At 41.6% G+C, this 22,794-nt stretch overlaps 2 protein-coding genes across 3 annotated transcripts; one reads left to right on the top strand and one right to left on the bottom strand.

Moving 5' to 3' along the window:
- The first annotated feature begins 11,445 nt into the window (after positions 1–11,445).
- On the top strand, positions 11,446–17,465 carry LOC311108005 (ubiquitin-conjugating enzyme E2 A). The gene is made up of 6 exons (XM_084150642.1): positions 11,446–11,646; positions 11,960–12,040; positions 12,267–12,292; positions 15,902–15,991; positions 16,149–16,237; positions 16,414–17,465. Exons 1-6 carry the CDS (start codon positions 11,603–11,605, stop codon positions 16,540–16,542), a joined length of 459 nt encoding a protein of 152 aa, XP_084006768.1. The 5' UTR covers positions 11,446–11,602; the 3' UTR covers positions 16,543–17,465.
- A 234-nt stretch (positions 17,466–17,699) lies between these two features.
- Positions 17,700–22,787, bottom strand: LOC311107433 (NF-kappa-B-repressing factor-like). Of its 2 annotated transcripts, none has more exons than XM_084149925.1 (3): positions 22,417–22,787; positions 20,823–20,947; positions 17,700–20,654 (listed from the first exon to the last, which is right to left on the bottom strand). In XM_084149925.1, exons 2-3 carry the CDS (start codon positions 20,911–20,913, stop codon positions 18,415–18,417), a joined length of 2,331 nt encoding a protein of 776 aa, XP_084006051.1. In that variant the 5' UTR covers positions 20,914–20,947; positions 22,417–22,787; the 3' UTR covers positions 17,700–18,414. The 2 variants fall into 2 exon arrangements, with proteins under 2 accessions (XP_084006051.1, XP_084006050.1); XM_084149924.1 differs by having other exon boundaries at positions 20,823–20,964; positions 22,417–22,508.
- Positions 22,788–22,794: the final 7 nt, after the last annotated feature.

Raw genomic sequence — 22,794 nt, 5'->3', positions numbered from 1 at the left:
GGCTCCCAATCTAGGCGGTATGACTCCCGTTGCTGCTCCGTGAGTGTTACGTCATCTCCTATCACAAAACCATTGTGTTTAGTTCCCATAACGGTGACTGGTTATTCCTTCTCTTCCATTTCCACTGCAGTGATAGATTCCGGATCAGCGGGGAACCTTATAAATAGGGAGATGGTCTCTGAATGGGGGTTGCCCACCGTGCCAGTGCCTTCTGAGTCTCAGCGCCATTCCAGTGGAATTCCGTTTCCATGGAATTGCCCTCAACTCTGACTCACAGCAATGACTGTGGATGACTGCATTCACTGCAGCCACACAGAACTAACAGAGAGAGAGGTGTAGGTATTTAGCTGAATGGAAATACATCCAATGCACATAGCCTACAGCTGAGTCACTCTCTCATAGATCTGCCAAATGGGGTGATGGGATGATGCACAGCCATGGGCTGATGCACTGACCATGGGGCTTACCAGGTAAGACTATACCTGAGTCATGTGCTCATCAGTCTGGCTGACTACTGAAGCTTGATGTACTGGTGTTCTCACCATGAAACATTGAGCACCTTCATCAGGTTGCCTTGACAGAAAAGTGGTGATCATCAGACGCTGACAGTGGGGAGGGGTCTGCCTCAGCTGGATTATAATCTGCAGACTGTCTCATGTTTCAACTCAGTAACCTGACATGACACAACCATTGCACCTGGATGCACATTAAATTCAATCTCAACCAGGATAGAAATTGAGCTTTATATCCAGGTTATTGCGGCATCCGAATATTCCGCTCATGTAATAACATACCATTTAACACGTCCTGCAGCCCATTTTGTGCGGTAGTACAGCCTTACACAAATAATGCGAGCAGCCAACTAAACCTGCAGTTTATGGGTGGGAATATTTTGAGTAGATAAGAGCAGAATATTAGGTGGGAAGGAGCAGCCTTCCTGCCAAGCCACACAGACACCCTTCACATAAAATGCATCCCATTAAACATTAAACACACACGGCAAGGCCAACATTCCAGACAGTCCACATCACACCTCTGTGAACAGTATCCGCAACATGCAGTCTGGACAAAGACAAGAGCTACCTCCACTGAGGCTAACTGACTGACTTTGTGTCATTGGAAGAACTCTCATTTTTAACAGCTTAAGAGCTGCTAACACTGGGCAACAGCTGAAAGGACTCAAGTTTGGTCTAGTATATAGGTTTGCCGTTTTAGAACAAAGTATTTTTTTCACATTCAGTGTATATAATGCCCACAGGCTTTGGAAGCGTACTGTTGAATGAATACCCAATAGTAGAGTGTAGTTATTAAATAATTCAAATATCAGGCCCGAAGGAGGGACAGTCTGTCACTCTAGAATTCCTATATAATCTGGTGACAGATATATGACAGTAATTTAGCCTATATAATGTATTGACAGATAGGACAGTACCTTAGCCTATATAATGTGGTGACAGATCTATGACAGTACCTTAGCCTATATAATGTGGTGACAGATATAGGACAGTACCTTAGCCTATATAATGTGGTGACAGATCTATGACAGTACCTTAGCCTATATAATGTGGTGACAGATATAGGACAGTACCTTAGCCTATATAATGTGGTGACAGATCTATGACAGTACCTTAGCCTATATAATGTGGTGACAGATATAGGACAGTAACTTAGCCTATATAATGTGGTGACAGATATAGGACAGTAACTTAGCCTATATAATGTGGTGACAGATATAGGACAGTAACTTAGCCTATATAATGTGGTGACAGATATAGGACAGTAACTTGGCCTATATAATGTGGTGACAGATATAGGACAGTAACTACTTCTCTGTGTACTTGATGAGCTGCTAATTGGCTTACACATGTTGTCCAGCTCACTCTTTAAGACGCCGTCACATTTCACACTTTAACTTGTTTGACACTGTGGATCAGCTGAACGAGGTGAGATCTTTCTCTCTCCTGGGAGGCGGCTCATCAGACACATGGTCACAGACACACACTGAAATGACTCTGCACGTCAAGCTTTCATGACAGACACATTAGTAGCACTCCACTGACATGCATCCTAACACATAGCAACAATACAAAGCACCAATTCAAACGACAGTGTAAGCAGAGAGAGAGAGGGTGACGCTCCTTGTAGTGATAGGATGCTATGTATGTGGTTAGCTTAGCTGGCTATTGTTTGAGCATCACGCTAGTAGTCAAACCACAATCCAGCCACCCCCGCCCAATTAAATCATGCATCGGATACACAGTGTGCCTGACTAAAAATACCCAAGATACATACGCATCAGTTACAACAAAAAGTACCTGGACTGAGAGGTACAAACTTGAATTTGCACAAATCAGATGGTGCCAACATACGATGACGCGCCAGAAACGAAAAACCTCTGGATCAGTCCTGCCTGATTGTCAATCACTGTTGTGGTTTGCCACCATAACTTTGTAACAGAGTAATAACTGAGTAATAGCACAGTTTCTAAATCCAGAGGCGCAACATCCCGAGACTTCCGGGAAAGCTTGCGAAACAGGCCAAGCAGATCAGGCCGGGTTTGGGGTTTGAGAAGTCAATGAAGAAGTGAAACATTCTTCTTTAGTTGATCATTTTCTCGAAATCTAAAGGCACAACACAACCTAGATTTGAGCCAATGTCTTAAGTAGTTGAACATGTTATTACGCCAACCTCGTGAAAGTGACAAACTGACATGTTTTCATTTTCATTAAAAACAACTTTATATCGAAGGAGTGCCTTTGATTTGACAGCCTGCACATGCGCAGTTTGGCACGAGACCCGATGGCGTGTTTCTACGCATGAGCTTAGCTAGCCAATGTCGCCATGACATCACCTACAAGTGTGATCGGGATTTCTATTGGAGAAGCAGTTTCTACATATCTTCATACTGTACTGTCTTTGGTAATAGCCTATATGGGTCATGGGAAGAAAAACTATGTATTCTGGCCATGGCAAAGTTGACCAAGTGTTAGTTAAAGCTACTGCTGAGACACTGCATTGTTGTTTTGGAGCTGGTTAACATACATGACCTCTAATATAAGTATCTCTGGGCCAAACAAGAAACGTTATGTAGTTTACAACACATCAACACTGAGGTTAACCTGATGACAGTACAAATGACAGTTAGTACATATGGAGATATGGAGTCCATTTGTATTGTTTGGACTGGAGTCAAATGCTTCACATTGTGAGAGGCAGCATGCAAGCTGGATGGGGTTACGGGTGGAATTTCCCCTGGCTCCCTTTTCTCTTAGACGTCACGTCGGCCCCTTGGCTGTAACGCTGCCTACTGAGATATCAGAGGACGGAGAAACTCAGGTGACAGAGCTGTTGAAACCAAATCACATTGAAATAAGGAACTTTACAAAGCAAGTTCCCCCACTGTCTTTCAACAGAAACGGGCGGCCACTGTTAGATATCTTTGGTGTGAAATAGGGAAGTATCACGATTTTGTTTCAGGTTTTCTGTGTAAATTTGGTTCCTTTATTTGAGTGAGTCACTTCACATTTCGGTCAACTTATATACTTGTTTACATTGTCAGAGAAGCATTTAACATTGCCACCTTGTGGTTACTTGAGAGGTGTCAAATGACACTAATTTACCTCAGAGAGACTGATCACTAGACTGGATTGGAAAGAAGACTTCAAACCAGAAATCTCAAGAGACATTACAAAGGCTTCTAATCTAAAGCTTTTTCAGAGGATGTGGTGATAGAGCACATGTTTCCCACATCAATCTGATTTTAACCCTGACCAAAAAGGATATGACAAACACAAGAGTCCTTTCACTCAATCACCTGTCTCTGTCAAGGCCACTATGTGAGGAATCTGTCCATTGTGAGGCTATAGTGGTGCTTCAGATGCATTATAAAAGTCTGATACAAGTGAGCTGGTAAGATCGATATCCAGCACCCCATTAGGGCAGCTCTCTGCCAGTTAAGAAAAGCCTCAAGACTGAGGCGGGGACAATGATAGGAGCCCTCGATATTATGGAGTACAAAGGAGCACAGCTCTCCCATTGTCTGGAGTCATCGTCACCCAGTCACACTCCTCAGCACCTCGGGCTACTGTGCCCTGCTGATGGTGACATCACTGTCACACCATAAGTACCAGGGATGCCATTTGCCCCAGCCAGGCAGTCACAGAGGCTAGTGTTCCCAGTCAGTGTGTATAAACACACTATCAACTGCAACCTGATGCCTGGCCTGTTCTCATCATGTTAATCCAAGCCCTGTCTCATGAAAGGCAAGGGAAGTTAGTCCCTCAAAGTCCCTTTGTGTGGGAGAAATCCCTTCAGCAACAAAGTTCAAAGGCAGAGAAGGCTGGGTCATTGATGCACATGACTGCCGAGGCCGAGAGAGAGAGGGAAGGAGAGAAAGAGGGTGGAAGTGAGGAGTGTGGAGTGAGGCAGGCACCATGGGATTTTTTTCAAACTATGCATGGAGTCTGTGCTTGCAACATATGCAAGAGACCACTACACTACAGACAAGTATATTTAGGAGCTCTCGTTGGGGATAATTGGTTTCAGAAGACTGAGATTTCCAATTATCTGCCAGGCCTCTGGGATAGGCGGGCTGTGTTGCAAGGGGACCAGCTGATCTCTGTTGCTGATGGGCTGAGCTGAGAACAAGAGCACAAGTATTCCCCTGTCTCTCGCCCCTCCCTTTCTCCGGACAACAGCAGGCACGGAAGGCCAATGAGATTTCTCAGCTTGCAATGTCCCTGAGGCCAGCATCTTAACTGAAAAATGTAAACATCTGGCAAACATTTAAATTGGCCACAGATGTGTTGAGGAGCTCAAGTCATTTGAGAAAACACGGTTTGGTGGAGATCCAAGCCATCACATTTTTTGGAGGGTGATGGTAATTTATTACATGAAAATAAGCATGAACATGTTAGATGACCATGATGAGTAGACATGGTTCAGACAAGTGCCCCAGAAAGATGGGGTCTTTCTCAACCTCTTGAACTGAATGACAAACTTCAAGATAGAGCAGTGGAACATTGGTAATGGTACCGCATGCCATTTCTAATAATCAGAGGAAATTAGAAGCACTGGTGCAATGACACAGACTATTCTCCAATAGTAAATTCAGAGTCTGGAGAGATATTGGGTATGCTTATTAATGTGATGTCTAATACTTCTGTTGGCAACAATAGGGTGCAGTTGAACTACTCTTTACATAACAGAGAAAACATTAACAATCCATTTATTTCAGGACTGTATAATTGATCCCTCACACTCACATGAAGCACAAATGGCCACTGGACCCTGGAGACAGGCTAGCTCTGTCAGCAGCACACAACAGCCTCACACATTTACCACACAGCCCCCCTGTCACATGGCAGGCATGGTAGCGGCACAGTGACACAGCTTCTCAGTAGGAGGAAGGTTAATAAGGCAGAGCAGTGGGTCATTCAGCCTGGAGGCTTTTCACATCAAATGTGGGGTCAGTGGCAGAACATTGGTTTAATAGAACGCTTTTGAATTTGAGAAATGATAGTAGTCCATATCTGTAGTAGCCTTGATGAATACATACAGTATAAGCTATTAACTTTTTTTTAACTTTGTTGTGGATTTACATAAATTAAATGCCTTATGTATGCTATATGAAAATGAATTAAATAAATATAAGACGCACTCAATACCTCTCATAAACTTATTGAAAGGGAGCGCGGTCTAGAACGTAAAGGGACTGCTTGGAAGCTGGTAACACAACTGTTTGATTAATACACATTCCAGACTAATAGTCAAGACAGCATTAAAAAAAAAACAGAAGTACATCATTAGCAATTCGAATAGCGAAGACTCACCTTCAGTCCTTATCTTATAGCCTAGCGTCAGACATTTAAAATTCCAATGTCTTATGCCTCATGAATGATGGCTTCATCAACATCGGCCAGTAGACAAATATCTTCAGTAGGCACTTATCAGCATCTTGGTATTATTCCCCATAAAATATTGATTTCTTTAACGTGAGATGAAAGCTCGACATCATCCGTACAGCACAACGACTAGCCAACTCCAGTTTCACTACTTTCGCGTGCCTGACAAAAGGTTACCCAGTTTTTTTTCTTCGTTTTTTCTTACGGAAAGCTGATGCATGGGGAATTCCTAGCAGTCACATTTTCCCTAACCTGACGTAGCAGGCGTAAAAGAAACCATAAGACATGATTGGCTAGCATTATTGATTCGCGATGGAGAACTATGGAGAAACAGGACATTACGAAAAATGATGTCATGTTGGTTACTCTTATTGAGAAGTCTAAAAACTTACAGGGATAGGCTAGAATAAACTAGGCCTATCGGAATTTTAACTAAACTGAAAATGATATAGACTATTCGTCTTTATTATCTGAATTATTCTCTATAGCAGATTGTGTTAACACCAACTAGATTTACAATCGCAAACATTATGGAATGCCCTGCCTATATATAAAAAAAAGCATTCAATACAGAACGCCAAGCATGTGGCACAGGTTAATACATTGAAACAGATAAATGCACACTGTCCCTTATAATATCAACATAACAGTACACTTTGAACCCCGCCCACTTCAGAGAGATCGCAGTTTCGGTGCATTGCCTGTTTCGGGAATTTACTTCATGTTATAAACATTTGTATGGACGGATTCTGTGTTGTCCAGTTGAACATAATACATTCCAGACTTAAGATATTGTTGCAGAGTTTTTAGCATACTGGCTGATAAACACATCGGTCCTGCTCTCTGTGAGCAGTTTTACAATTTATTGTGAAACATGTACATGTTGATATACATGTCTATTGCCTTACATGAACGAGACCATATTAAAATAGTTAATTCCCATACCGGGAGTCGAACCCGGGCCGCCTGGGTGAAAACCAGGAATCCTAACCGCTAGACCATATGGGAACAGATATGTGAAGGCTGCACACGTACGAATCTATATCTAAACTGTATGAGGCTAGTTTAAAAATACATAATTGTAAACACGTCAGTTATAGTTAGCTGGCCCTCCTACACTGCCCTGTAGCCTCTTTGTATAAGGTGTTCTACCATTATCATTTTCTAGATTATTAGAGATAGGTAACGTTAGCCAGTTATTGTTTTAAAAGTCTGAATTTAACACATCTCCACATTTCTGCTATCCATGGCAATTCACCCCCACCTAGTGTCGACTTCATGTAACTTGTGCCATGCACTAAAAACAGTAGCTATGATCAGAGAGGAAGAGGCGAAGCGAGAGGAAGCCCAAAATCTGTCTTCTCCAGCAGTTTGCGATTTTTCGCTCACCAAACAAGGGTTGTTGTATGGAGGTCAATGAGAGTGTCGAATTTGCTCAACAAAAAAATCTATGGCTTATTTGCTATGTGAGGTTTATTTGATCAAATATACGTTTCATAATGCTTAAATTATATATGAGTGTACCGATATAAGTAGGACACGTAACTGTAGGTTTAACTCCAACTCTGTTCCTGGAGAGCTAATGTCCTGTAGGTTTTAACTCCAACCCTGTTCCTGGAGAGCTACCGTCCTGTATGTTTTAACTCCAACCCTGTTCCTGGAGAGCTACCGTCCTGTATGTTTTAACTCCAACCCTGTTCCTGGAGAGCTACCGTCCTGTATGTTTTAACGCCAACCCTGTATGCGGAGAGCTACCATCCGTAGGTTTTAACTCCATCCCTGTTCCTGGAGAGCTACCATCATGTAGGTTTTAACTCCAACCCTGTTACTGGAGAGCTACCATCCTGTAGGTTTTCATTCCAACCCTAATCTAGCGCACCTGATTCGAATAATTTGCTGGTTTATAATATGAACAAGGTTAGTTACAACTAGGGTTGGAGTGAAACCCTACAGGAGGGTAGCTCTCCAGGAACAGGGTTGGAGAGCCTGAGCGAGAGGGTTATATAAACTGCTCCTACCATCTCTGTCACAAAATGTTGTTCTTATATATACAGTATAATAATAATATAATATATGCCATTTAGCAGACGCTTTTATCCAAAGCGACTTCCAGTCATGCGTGCATACATTTTACGTGTGGCTCGTCCCGGGAATCGATCATAATCACAGTTCACATAATACTCCATAATACTCAATGGGTGTGTAAGTGAGTGTAAAGGATGTAACTGAAGAAATAGATGCAGTGGTTGGTGCGCGCCGACTGACCCCTATGGTGCCACTTCATCCATTATTTTGTTATTTGAAGAAGAGTCTCTCCCTTCGTACGTATATTTGAGTTATGTGAGATATCCTGTAAGAGCCTTCGTGCCCAAACCCTTGCAGTGTGATAAATGTAAACCATTTGGACATGTGCAAAGTGTATGTAGACAGGAGGAGTATCGTATGCCAGTTGAGGCGAAATGCTGCAATTGTGGTGGCGAGCATGCACCTGAATTCATGAAATGCCCTGTTAGGGTGAAGGAGACCGAGGTGGCAAGAATGAGGACTGTCCAGCATGTCTCCTATCCAGAGGCGGTGAGAAGACTGGAAGAAGGGAGTAAAGTTGAAGAAACCATGGTAGTTCGATTAGAGACATCAGTAAATGTTACTCACCAACAGGATCCTGACATGTTGCATGTTAAAAAGGTGGACTTTGTATCGTTTATTGCTTTGGTTATAAACTGCACCGCAAACACACACAGTAGGTGGTGGCAATACACCAATAGGTGTAGTCTGTTATAAAACCTTAAAGAAGAAGAAGAACTCTGGAGTATGATTAGATAGGGTTAAATAGTGGAATGGGTGGTGTTTTTTTAATAGAGGGTAAATGTTAATAGTTGGCAGGGCAATTTTCAGTGGTGTAAAGTACTTGCAGTTGAAGTCGGAAGTTTACATACACTTAGGTTGGAGTCATTAAAAGTCGTTTTTCAACCACTCCACACATTTCTTGTTAACAAACTATAGTTTTGGCAAGTTGGTTAGGACATCTACTTTGTGCATGACACAAGTAATTTTTCCAACAATTGTTCACAGACAGATTATTTCACTTATAATTCACCGTATCACAATTCCAGTGGGTCAGAAGTTTACATACACTAAAATGACTGTGCCTTTAAACAGATTGGAAAATTCCAGAAAATTATGTAATGACTTTAGAAGCTTCTGATAGGCTAATTGACATCATTTTAGTCAATTGGAGGTGTACCTGTGGATGTATTTCAAGGCCTACCTTCAAACTCAGTGCCTCTTTGCTTTACATCATGGGAAAATCAAAAGAAATCAGCCAAGACCTCAGAAAAAAAATTGTAGACCTTCACAAGTCTGGTTCATCCTTGGGAGCAATTTCCAAATGACTGAAGGTACCACGTTCATCTGTACAAACAATAGTACGTAAGTATAAACACCATGGGACCACGCAGCTGTCATACCGCTCAGGAAGGAGATGCATTCTGTCTCCTAGAGATGAACGTACTTTGGTGCGAAAAGTGCAAATCAATCCCAGAACAACAGCAAAGGACCTTGTGAAGATGCTGGAGGAAACAGGTACAAAAGTATCTATATCCACAGTAAAACAAGTCCTACATCGACATAACCTGAAAGGCCGCTCAGCAAGGAAGAAGCCACTGCTCCAAAACCGCCATAAAAAAGCCAGATTACAGTTTGCAACTGCACATGGGTACAAAGATCGTACTTTTTGGAGAAATATCCTCTGGTCTGATGAAACAAAAATAGAACTGTTTGGCCATAATGACCATCGTTATGCTTGGAGGAAAAAGGGGGTAGCTTGCAAGCCGAAGAACACCATCCCAACCGTGAAGCACGGGGGTGGCAGCATCATGTTGTGGGGGTGCTTTGCTGCAGGAGGGACTGGTGCACTTCACAAAATAGATGGCATCATGAGGAAGGAAAATTATGTGGATATATTGAAGCAACATCTCAAGACACCAGTGAGGAAGTTAAAGCTTCCAAATGGACAATGACCCCAAGCATACTTCCAAAGATGTGGCAAAATGGCTTAAGGACAACAAAGTCAAGGTATTGGAGTGGCCATCACAAAGCCTTGACCTTAATCCTATAGAAAAGTTGTGTGCAGAACTAGAAAAGCGTGTGCGAGCAAGGAGGCCTACAAACCTGACTCAGTTACACCAGCTCTGTCAGGAGGAATGGGCAAAAATTCACCCAACTTATTGTGGGAAGCTTGTGGAAGGCTACCCGAAACGTTTGACCCAAGTTAAACAATTTAAAGGCAATGCTACCAAATACTAACTGAGTGTATGTAAACTTCTGACCCACTGGGAATGTGATGAAAGAAATAAAATCTGAAATAAATAATTATCTCTACTATTATTCTGACAGGATCACCACTTTATTTTAAGAATGTGAAATAACTGACCTAAGACGGGGCATTTTTACTAGGATTAAATGTCAGGAATTGTGAAAAACTGAGTTTAAATGTATTTGGCTAAGGTGTATGTAAACTTCCGACTTCAACTGTAAGTAAAAATACTTTAAAGTACTACTTAAGTAGTTTTTTGGGGTATCTGTACTTTACTTTACTATTTATATTTTTTTGACTACTTTTACTTTTACTTCACTACATTCCTAAAGAAAATAATGTACTTTTTACTCCATACATTTTCCCTGACACACAAGTACTCGTTACATTTTGAATGGCTAGCAGGACAAGAGAATTTGTCAAATTCATGCACTTATCAAGAGAACATCCCTGGTCGTCCCTATTGCCTCTGATCTGGCGGACTCACTAAACACACATGCTTCGTTTGTAAATTATGTATGAGTGTTGGAGTGTGCCCCTGGCTATCCTTATATAAAAAACAAGAAAATTGTGCCGTCTGGTTTGCTTAATATAGGGAATTTGAAATTATTTATACTTTTAATACTTAAGTATATTTTAGCAATTACATTTACTTTTAATACTTAAGTATATTTAAAACCAAACACTTTTAGACTTTTACTCAAGTAGTATTTTACTGGGTGACTTTCACTTTTACTTTAGTGATTTTCTATTAAGGTATCTTTACTTTTACTCACTGGCAATTTTTATCTTTTCGCAATTGGTATTACGTGAATGGCCTCCCGCACCAGTACAGTAGGTGGCGGTGTATGCACCTAAAAGTTGGATGCGATCCGCCAAACAAATCATGACGAAGAAGAAGAGGAAGCAATAAGAACATACCCTCTCCCCAAAAAATGCTGCTTTTTATTTTATTATTAAACAGTAACAAGCAAAACACAAAAAGAACAGAACAGCCAGAGGGATTACACAAAGAAAAAAATACACATTATATCAAATCTACAGACCTGTAGCGAAAAAAAATTTGGGGGGGCATTTTGTTTTGCATACGTACGTTTTTAATTATTTTAAATAGTTTTCCAAATCAGTTAAAACGTTTTTTTTTTTAATTGCCTTTTTCTTCATAATTGTTTACCATACCCTCATATTTACCCCCCTTTCGCTCGTGAGTGGTAGTGTGTCTAGCCCAGATCCTGTCTGAGGAAGAACGACGCTAACAGCTAGCTAAAGATTGCGGAAACCTAACGTTATCGTGGGAAATATAATCATTACTGTGAAAATCGTTTGTTTTAAAACGTGTGACTTGTAACCGTATACATACGTTTTATTTTTCCAACTGAATAAGATGTCAACTCCAGCAAGACGACGTTTAATGAGAGATTTTAAGCGGTATGTGTGAGGAGCAACTGGCTGGCTAGCTAGCTAGCTTGGCTGTCTATGTGAATCGTTTGTCTGACTGTTGCTAACTAGCAAAATGTTAACGTTTCTGCTAACAGTTACTGGATAACATACGTTACTAGCTACTGGATAACATAAGTTACTAACGTTAGCTAACACATGGATTGTTAACATAAAGATAACATTACAGCTGAATATTTTCAAGTTGTAGCTAGCCAGGCCAGTTAACGCGTTAGCCTAATTAACTAGTTAACGAACTACTAACGTTTGCTAATTAAGCATCGAAAATAATCTTCTTTCTCAGGCTTCAAGAGGATCCTCCTGCAGGAGTTAGTGGAGCCCCGTCAGAAAACAATATCATGGTTTGGAATGCCGTAATTTTTGGGTAAGTGAATGGACTTTAAAAGTAGTAACTAGCTAACGTTAGCTAGTTAGATATATTTGTTGCTAGAAATATATGTTTAACGTTACCCACAAAATCAATGACGTCATAACATGTATCTAAAGTAGGGTATTATTATGAATTTTCAAGAAATTAACGTTGAAGCTCTTGTCCCTAACATATTAAAGTTAGCAAACTAACATTAGCTATGTAACTGTTTTCTCCCCAGCCCAGAGGGAACACCTTTTGAAGATGGTAAGTAGCTAGCTAGCTATGTCTTTACTTTTTTGTAGCTGCTACATTCTTGTGTATATGTTTGACAACTCAAATGGAAGTGATCAGTACCATGATAAGGACTAATTAATTGCATGGGAGACCTGTTAGTTGGAACAGTACTTAGACTAGCAGTACTAGTACTACTACCCTATGTACATAGTCATTGAACACTGGTCACTCTGTTTACATACTGCTTCACCCACTTTATATGTGTATATACTGTATTCTAGTCATGGCTCATGATCATCCTATTTAACTACTGCTATACATACCTTTTCTATTCACATACTGTCCATACTGTCTATACACACCATTCATATACAGTCTATTCGGAAAGTATTCTGACCTTTTCAGTTTTTCCACATTTTGTTATGTTACAGCTTTATTCTGAAATTGATGAAATTGTTTTTTTACTAATCAATTTACACACAATATCCCATAATAACGAAGCAAAAACAGGTTTTTAGAAATGTTTGCAAATTAAATAAAAAAACTAACTGATAGTACATTTACATAAGTATTCAGACCCTATACTCAGTACTTTGTTGAAGCACCTTTGGCAGTGATTACAGCCTCGAATCTTCTTGGGTATGAAGCTACAAGCTTGGCACACCTGTATTTGGGGAGTTTCTCCCATACTTCTCTGCAGATCCTCTCAAGCTCTGTCAGGTTGGATGGGGAGCGTCACTGCACAGCTATTTTTAGGTCTCTCCAGAGATGTTCGATCGGGCTCTGGCTGGGCCACTCAAGGACATTCAGAGACTTGTCCCGAAGCCAATCTTGGTTTCATCAGACCAGAGAATTTTGTTTCTCATGGTCTGAGAGTCTTTAGGTGCCTTTTAGGAAACTCCAAGCGGGCTGTCATGTGCCTTTTACTGAGGAGTGGCTTCTGTCTGGCCACTCTACCATAAAGGCCTGATTGGTGGAGTGCTGCAGAGATGGTTGTCGTTCTGCAAGGTTCTCCCATCTCCACAGAGGAACTCTGGAGCTCTGTCAGAGTGACCATCGGGTTCCTTGTCACCTCCCTGACAAAGGCCCTTCTCCCCCGATTGCTCAGTTTGGCCGGGCGTCCGGCTCTAGGAAAAGTCTTGGTGGTTCCAAACTTCTTCCATTTAAGATTGATGGAGGCCACTTTTTTTCTTGGGGACCTTCAATAATGCAGACATTTTTTGGTACCCTTCCCCAGATCCGTGCCTCGACACAGTCCTGTCTTTCTAAAAACCTTTTTTCGCTTTGTCATTATGGGGTATTGTGTGTAGATTGATGAAGGAAAATTTTAATTTAATCCATTTTAGAATAAGTCAAGGTCTGAATACTTTCCGAATGCACTGTATATTTATATTCCAGACTAATTTTCTGCAATTTTATCAATTTTGCCATGGGGTTTTGTGCTGTGTATTTAAATACTCTATTCTCGACAGTCTATTATAATATTTCTACTACTGTACATTGCATTTTAGCTAACTGTTTATACACACCACATGTATTTATATACTAGATTTGTGACATAGCTCACTGTAACATGTCTACTGCTATACATATCATTTTTAGTTTCTATTGTGTAAATGAATCCGGTGTATATGTATAGATTGCAGTTGGATTACTTTTACAGTGCTATTTGGGTTGTTAATTGGATTTGTTCTGACATTTCTTAATTTCTTGTTTTTTAAATATTTGTTTAAATTATGTGTACTTGTTTGACATTATACTGCATTGTTATGAGCTAGTAACATAAGCATTGCACCATACCCACTATAACAACTGCTAAACTGTGTACACAACCAATAAACCTTTTTGATTTGACATTGTAGACCAGCTGGTGTCTTACCAGAGCTACAGCAATCCAGCTGACCTGTTAAATGGCTGAGATGAGATTACTGCCTGCCAGCAAGTGAATGAATCCTGTGAAATATGGGTTAACCCTTTGGGTTTGAGGTCAAAACCAGGGGATTGTACAGTGGCTTGTGAAAGTATTCACCCCCCTTGGCATTTTTCCTATTTTGTTGCCTTACAACCTGGAATTAAAATTGATTTTGGGGGGGTTTGTATAATTGATTTACACAACATGTCTACCACTTTGAAGATGCAGAATAGGTTTTATTGTGAAACAAACAAGAAATAAGACAAAAAAACAGAACTTGAGCGTGCATAACTATTCACCCCCCCAAAGTCAATACTTTGTAGAGCCACCTTTTGAAGCAATTACAGCTGCAAGTCTCTTGGGATATGTCTCTAGAAGCTTGGCACATCTAGCCAGTCTCTGCCGATAGAAAAACATCCCCACAGCATGATGCTGCCACCACCATGCTGGTGTTGATGGTGTTCTCGGGGTGATGAGAGGTGTTGGGTTTGCGCCAGACATAGCGTTTTCCTTGATGGCCAAAAAGCTCAATTTTAGTCTCATCTGACCAGAGTACCTTCTTCCATATGTTTGGGGAGTCTCCCACATGCCAATTGGCGAACACCAAACGTGTTTGCTTATTTTTTTCTTTAAGCAATGGCTTTTTTCTGCCCACTCTTCCGTAAAGCCCAGCTCTGTGGAGTGTACGGCTTAAAGTGGTCCTATGGACAGATACTCCAATCTCCGCTGTGGAGCTTTGCAGCTCCTTCAGGGTTATCTTTGGTCACTTTGTTGCCTCTGATTAATGTCCTCCTTGCCTGGTCCGTGAGTTTTGGTGGGCGGCCCGCTCTTGGCAGGTTTGTTGTGGTGCCATATTTAATGGTGCTCCGTGGGATGTTCAAAGTTTCAGATATTTTTTTATAAGCCAACCCTGATCTGTACTTCTCCACAACTTTGTCCCTGACCTGTTTGGAGAGCTCCTTGGTCTTCATTGTGGTGCCCCTTGCTTAGTGGTGTTGCAGCCTCTGGGGCCTTTCAGAACAGGTGTGTGTGTATATATACTGAGATCATGTGACACTTAGATTGCACACAGGTGGACTTTATTTAACTAATTATGTGACTTCTGAAGGTAATTGGTTGCACCAGATCTAATTTAGGGGCTTCATAGCAAAGGGGGTGAATACATATCCACGCACCACTTTTCCGTTATTTATTTTTTACAATTATTTGAAACAAGTTATTTTTTTCATTTCACTTCACCAATTTGGACTATTTAGTGTATGTCCGTTACATGAAATCCAAATAAAAATCAATTTAAATTACAGGTTGTAATGCAACAAAATAGGAAAACCGTGAAGGGGGATGAATACTTTTGCAAGGCACTGTATCTGTTTGACATCATCTGTCAGTGAATATGCATATCAGACCCACCAGTAATCCTCCATTCTAGTAAATGTCCCTCATTGAGTTGCATTTATGTGCATTTGTGCTTTAGGATTTTTTCTCATGTGTATATAATGTTATTTATTGAAATAGCAACAATAATTTAGTTGCCAAATACAGTATGCTTATGCTATTTGGTTGCTCAAAACATTTTGCAGCAAGAACAACTTTGAATTTGTTCTAAGCCATTCTGTTTTAGCCTGGTCCCAGATCCGTTTTTGGTCATTGTCAAGCTAACCTTTTACTCTTGTGTGACTGTTTAGTGCCCACTTGATCGTTAATATTCTCATTCCTTTATTTTTTAGGAACTTTCAAACTCACAATAGAATTCACAGAGGAATACCCTAATAAGCCTCCAACTGTGCGTTTTGTCTCCAAAATGTTTCATCCAAACGGTATGTTTTTCTTCAATGGAAAAGAGGCAGCCATGGCATTTTAGAAACATGCTTATTGCTTACAGGATCGTTTTATGGTGGAACAGCTGAATCTTTTGTCAACAAGACAATCCACCAGTCTTTGTTATGGAGTAAATGTATGTTCTGTATTGTGCAGTCTACGCAGATGGTAGTATATGCTTGGACATTCTTCAGAACCGCTGGAGTCCAACTTATGATGTTTCTTCAATCCTAACTTCAATACAGGTATACTCAGCATTATCCATAAATCTTCATTGAATATTTACTTGCCTTGTAAAGCACCATTGTGCTTTACTTTGTCCTCAAATAACGGTGTTAGAAACAATTTAATTAAAATAATCTAGTCAAAAGGGTGCCAGAATACTATTGTTACTGAAGTGTCTACTATTGTATCGTCCTAGTCTTTACTGGATGAGCCCAATCCCAACAGCCCAGCCAATAGCCAGGCAGCTCAGCTGTACCAGGAGAACAAACGGGAGTATGAGAAGAGAGTGTCTGCCATCGTGGAACAGAGTTGGCGCGATTGTTGACCCCACTCACCGTTCAAAGTATGGACAATCCAGCCTCAAGGAAGAAAAATATCTCACAAATGAAATGAAATACATGTGGTTTGAATCTTTCTCTGCAGTATGTTTGGCTGTTGTGGTTTCCCTTCATGCAGAATGCTCTTTCTGGACAAGAGCACATCAAAGTAAATGTACCTTGTTATATCTGGGTTACTTACAATGTAATTTAACCCATTTTTTTAAAATCTTGGCATAAAAAGGTACTTTTTTTTTCCTGATCATGAGTTACTTTGTTTGTCATTTTAGTGTTTTAAGTCCTCGGCTTGCAGTGTGATTTTCTTGTGTTGATCCACATAAAAGTGTTTTTTCTATGGTTTCAATGTTTTGTTTCTAGCTTTCACACGTTTGCCTTTTTGGCGCTTTTGTATGATAGTAATCCAACTAAGACACAATGTGATGAACACCTGTTTTCTCCAACCAATGTCAATCTCAATACCCTACCTTTTTACATGCACAAACCATGTTCTTGTTGGGGCTTTGTTTATATGAACTGAATGGCTCTTTGAATGATATCTCCCATCAGGAATCAAGTGTTTCGGAAAGGGACATACTTGGTGCACTTTGAAATGCAAGTCCTGTAACGCTGGTGCAAAAGCATATTCATGAGGATGAGATTGACAAATTGCCTGCTCTGAGAATTTGTGGTAAACCTTCTCATGCACAGAACTCAGAATGTATCAAGGCAAGGGTTGTCTGTACTTTTAACGCTCAAATCATATGGTTTAAATGTCCAATTACTTGAGTTCCATTTATTTGTATCCTTACGTAATTACTAATACCACATGGGAATGTTGCAGTGTCCTTAACACCATTCAATCTGTGTAAAATGTGCAGTTGTAACATTTACAAACTACATTTTCTTGTAAATAAAAATAATTATACATATATTTTCTTGAGGGATGATGGTGGAGTGACTTGATTGGTTAAGTTTCGAGCTGGTCCCAGATCCCTTCCTTGTCTCTACAATATTGCTTCAAACTTACAGCCCTGAGAACATTGGCAGGGGAGGGGTATGGATCAAATTGGCACTGTGATATAGTGGTTGTTCATAGGAACTTCAGTGTAAATATAAAAAAGTTTATATGAATATATTTGTAATAACACCAGTCAACTCACAAGTATTGAAGTCCAGACAGTAGACTTAATTTATTGATTAGCGTTATTACAGCTGTGAAAACGAGCAGACGAGTGAACTGTATTCACATAGGCTATACATCTGACATTCCAAAGGGATCACAGCTTGCACTTTTACCATGTGACAAAGATCAAATTCAAGTCATGGAGGCAGTTTTTATTTTAAAATTATCTCTTAACTATCCAAGGGGGGGAAACAACATTGCAAGTATTGTGGCAGGGATATCAGATGTTGCCTCTAGTTTACACCTGTCATCACCTGAGGTGATGCCAACAGTATATACATTTCTACTATTTAAACTTTTGTGTAGGTGAGAAGGTGAAATGGCAGGCATTCTGCTGGTTTAGGCTATTTCTGTAGCCATGAAAAACATTTGCTAAATATGTTTTGAGCATTTCTGTCAAAAGATACAGAACTCTAATCAACTGTAACAGCACAAAGCACTTCAAGACTAGCATATTGTGCAAATTTGAAGCTGACAGAAGACAACAAAATAGTGGAACGACAAGAAGCGTTAAAACAATGTCAGAAAATATACAATTGTATGAAAAGGAATGCAGAAACCACAAGTGTTTCTCCGAAAGACAAGCCTAGAAGATTGAAACATTTTACATTTACAAACTTTTCCCAGATCAGGTGTGTGATTTTTTTTGTGGTAAGTATCAGTCATCGGTAGTTTGTTGGAGCTATACCATATCCAGTCAGTGTGAGGCCTGAGGTTTCACCAGCTCGTAGCGTCCCACCTGCCCTTCCTGCAGGAGCTGGCCAATGAGCTGGTCTTTGTGCACTTTTCGGCTGACGATGAGGAAGCGCAGCCTGCCCTGGCCGTATGACTTACTACGCAGGCCATACTTCTGGGATATCTGGTGGATCTGCTTACGTTCATCATTGTTGAGCTCAGTGGAGAAGCGCAGGTCGTCCTGGCGGTCTGAACTGGCATAGTTACGGATGATGTCCTCGATGTTCCGTTTGGTGAGCTGATTCCCAGACTTGTCCATGTCCATACCCAGTCCTTCTCTGGAGAACTGCTCTTTCACCTTGATGGGTTCAGAGATGCCCTCCCCTTCCCGGCCCAATCCGCCACCCTTCCAGCCCATCTTGCGGAGTAGCTGATTCCCAATGTTGTCCTCCTTGATCTCCTGTCTCGAGGACTCCTCACCAGAGCGAGTCAGAATCTGGTGGCGAGAGAGGGCGTCAGCATTACCCTCCTTCCTGAGGTTGGATTTCACCACAGCCTGTGTTTGCCGGAGTGTGGCCAGGGCCTCCTCTGCTGCAATGTGCTTCACTGTTTTCTTGGGTCCGATGCCTGCCGCTACGTACTGACCCTCCAGGTACACCTCACACCTCCAGCGGTGGTCTGGTAGCACTGTGAACTTATAATCGGCAGCTACCTTGTTGAATTGGGCAGTGTCATTGATGATGCAGATGGCATTGTCCGAGTTCTCCAGGATGACCAGTTCGCTCAAGTGTTTCTTCCTAACACCCTGGGGACCGAAACGACCACCCGATGGGTCAGAGTGATGGTTCCCTCGAGAGAACTGCTGTGGTTGTTGTTGCTGCTGTTGCCGGGCTGCCTGGTTCATGCGTAGTTTCCTCACTGCCTCTTCAGCTGCTGTATGTTTCGACGTCTTCTTACTTCCCCTGGCCTGTGCCACCAGCGCATCCTGCAGGTACACGCTACATTGCCATGCACTGCTGTTGGGGACCACGTCGAACTTGTAGTCAATCTTCATGCGGTTGAAGGCGGCAGAGTTGTTAAGAATGCAGATGGCATCATGAGCGTTGTCAACAACGACAAAATCTGTCCAGTGCTTGCGTTTGTCAGGCTCGTATTGCCCCTTGGAGCTAGGCGTCGGCTTGTCCTCTGGGTTACGCAGTGCTGGTAGAAAGGCAGGGGTAGGGCAGTGCATCTGGCAGACCACAATATCATTGACCAAGGAGTGTTTGAATTTGCGCTGCACTACACGGACCTCCACCAGTTTAAAGAAAAGCTTAATAGCCTGCTCAGAAGCACGGTCCCTGGCCCCGTTTTTGCTACCAGAGTAGCCAGTAGCAAGGTAAACACACTGGCATCTCAGCTCACAGGCATAGCCATCAGTCGGTACTTTCCTGTTCTTGGGTAGGTCTGCTGGAGGGATATCCTTGAGGTTGACATAGATGTACTCCGGGTTGGTCTTACAGGCCTGGATGCTACGGCTCAGCATGAAATTGTAGTTTGGAGATTCAGCTCCACACATGAACGCGGGGTCTCTTAAAGTGACAGCTATGGCGGATGCCACACTATTGATCAGCCTCTGCTTTTCGTCCAGCACGGCTTGAGATATAGGGATGGGTTGTGAAGACCCAGAGACAGACGAGGGGCTGCTCCTCCCTGGGCTGCTGTAGACTCTGCTGAATGGTCTGCTGGATGAGGGTCTGTCCTGCTGCCTGAAGCCAAGGCCTTGGCGTCCTGAATCCCCCCAGCCTCCTGATCGATTGCCCCCTCCATATCCATCAAACCTAGGGGCCTGAGAGTATGAGTCCGGCTGCCTAGTGCTGTGGGCCTCGTATCTGGCCGAGTAGTCCTGCTGCACTTTAGTCATGTAATTTGAGGCGGATCCTCGGCTTCCATAACCTAAACCACTTGTGCTACCTGAGGGTATGTCTCTATCTCTTTCTCTATCCCTCCAAGAGTCAGAAGAAGAACCATATGATGAAACTCTGTCGAACGCAGGCCTAGCTGCAGAGGAGCCCTGAGCTCGGTTGCTGCCATAAGCGGGACGGTCAGCGTCCGAGTCCCACTGCTTCACACTGTTCACCTCACTCCTCCGGCGCTCCTTGTCATTCTCCTTCTCATCATTACCAGACCTGCCACTGCTGCCACCACTAACAAAGTGCACAGGCTCAAACCGCGGTCTGGAACCAAATTTGGACACCGGCATTTTCCTCATTGGCTCGTCTCCTAACATTAAAGAACAAAACAGATAATCAATCAATGACAAGTGTATAACAAATCAATAACAGCATATTTGATATGTTATGAGTTAAGCTATTTTTCATCTTCCAGTAGATTAGCAAAATACTTTAAACTGTGGCAAGGAGTTCAATCTGAAGAATCAAAATCACTCACTGCCATCTGATGAATTGGGTCTCTTCTTTGCTTCAGCACTTGGAACCAGGTCAAAGGAGGGCATTTCGCCAATGTCAATCCTTTCAGCCATATCCAGCACCTCTAGCCTCAGATCAGGGCCATACCTTTAAAGAAAACAGAGCTATATAAAAAAAAAAAAGGCAAACAAGCACAATGTGTATTTCTATGCTAGCACAGTAACACAGTTAACATGGCTCTACTACCAGAAGTACTCCATTAAAGAGAGAACTTTTGTTACCACATCAAACTGAGGGCTAAAAACAAATCTGAGGCTACAATTTTCAATTTGCATTCGTTTCACAATATATGGTTTTATGGCTAACCACTGTTTCTCACTTTCGAAATACTGTCGAAACGCATTGACAGTGACTTGGCTGTGTAAAGGTAGTTATTGGGAAGATGGCAAAAATAACTACTGCTAGCTAACAAGATCCGTTTACAGACTGCAACAAAGACGATTAGCTGACGTTACCAGGGGTGTAATCATTACCCAGACACGTTTTGCAACTAAAACGACAGTTTCTATTGGACAAATTCAGGTAGGTCCCTCCCCGTTTCGTTCCGTTTGAGAAACGTTTTGCAACTGAAACGGCGTAATGAATACACCCCAGCTGGCAGCATGGCCACCATCACGACATGAGTCGCTAAGAATTAACGTTATGGCTTAAGAATTAACGTTATGGCTAACGTTAGATAGCTAGCTAAGAATAGGCAGACTGATGTGGATAAAAAAAGTATATTATTTATGCTAACATTAGCTACATTTCTGAATAATTAGGACTCCATTGTGTGCACAACTTCTCAAAACCCTATTTTCTACTAAGTATAACCACAGAGTTTCTAAACCCAGAGGCGCAACATCGCGAGACTTCCGGGAACGCTTGCGAAACAGAACAGGGTTTGGGGTTTGAGAAGTCAATGAGAAGTGAAAAATTATTCCTTAGTTAATTTTCTCGAAATCTAAAGGCACCACCTAGATTCGAGCCAATGTCTTAAGCAGTTGAAGATGTTATTACTCCAACCTCGTGAAAGTGACAAACTGACACGTTTTAATTTTCGTCAAAAACAACTTCACATTGACGGGGAGCCTTTGATTTGACAGCCTGCACATGCGCAGTTCAACGCGAGTCGACAGTTAGACCCGATGACGTGTTTCTACGCATGTGCCATGACATCGCCTACAAGTGTGATCTGGGAATTCTATTGGAGAAGCAGTTTTGGCCTATCTTCATACTGTACTGTCTTTGGTATAACGTTACCGAGTTAGCTAACTAGCACGCTATGTAGCAGCTAGCTATCCAGTTAACGTTATCATTGATGCACACAATCAAGTCTTCATTTGCTAATTTAAATTGTCTACAGATTAAAGGGTATAACTAACGATCTGGTTTAAAGTAAACCATATTTTAACAGACGAAACAAGTGACGCAGTAAACGAGCAAAGATGGCTAACAGCTAGCTCATTGAAAAAAAGATTGATGCATCATCTTGCACGGAAATGTGATATGGAGCACGAGACAGATAGCTAGTTGTCGAATTGTTTTCAGCTCAAATGAATATTTGAGCCACTTACCTCAATGCAAAGTTAGAAGTCCGACGTCTCTTTGTGCCCTTGATGTCAGTCTTCCACTAATAGAGCAATATCTAGCGAGCGGCTTCGGCAAAAAGGCTTCGCCTTTGGTCATCACCATAACATCCGGGGGGGTTGTCAGCTGGGGTCGTCACTAGTCACCACAGCCACAAAGTCATAATTATGGATAAACACCGCCTATTTATTTTCTTAAAATCTGATTTTAAACCTAACCGTAACCACACTGCTAACCTTAAATGAAGACCAAAAAGCTCATTTTTGTTTTCATGAATTTATACGATAACCAATATTGACTTTGTAGCTGTAGTAACTAGTGAGAACCCGTCAACGTCCCATATAAACACAGATAGAACAATGAGA

Source organism: Coregonus lavaretus, assembly GCF_964263955.1.
Source record: "Coregonus lavaretus genome assembly, chromosome: 32".
Classification (NCBI taxonomy): Eukaryota; Metazoa; Chordata; class Actinopteri; order Salmoniformes; family Salmonidae; genus Coregonus; species Coregonus lavaretus.
The sequence above is the reverse complement of the archived record's forward strand: the minus strand, read 5'-3'. Positions and strand labels throughout refer to the sequence as shown.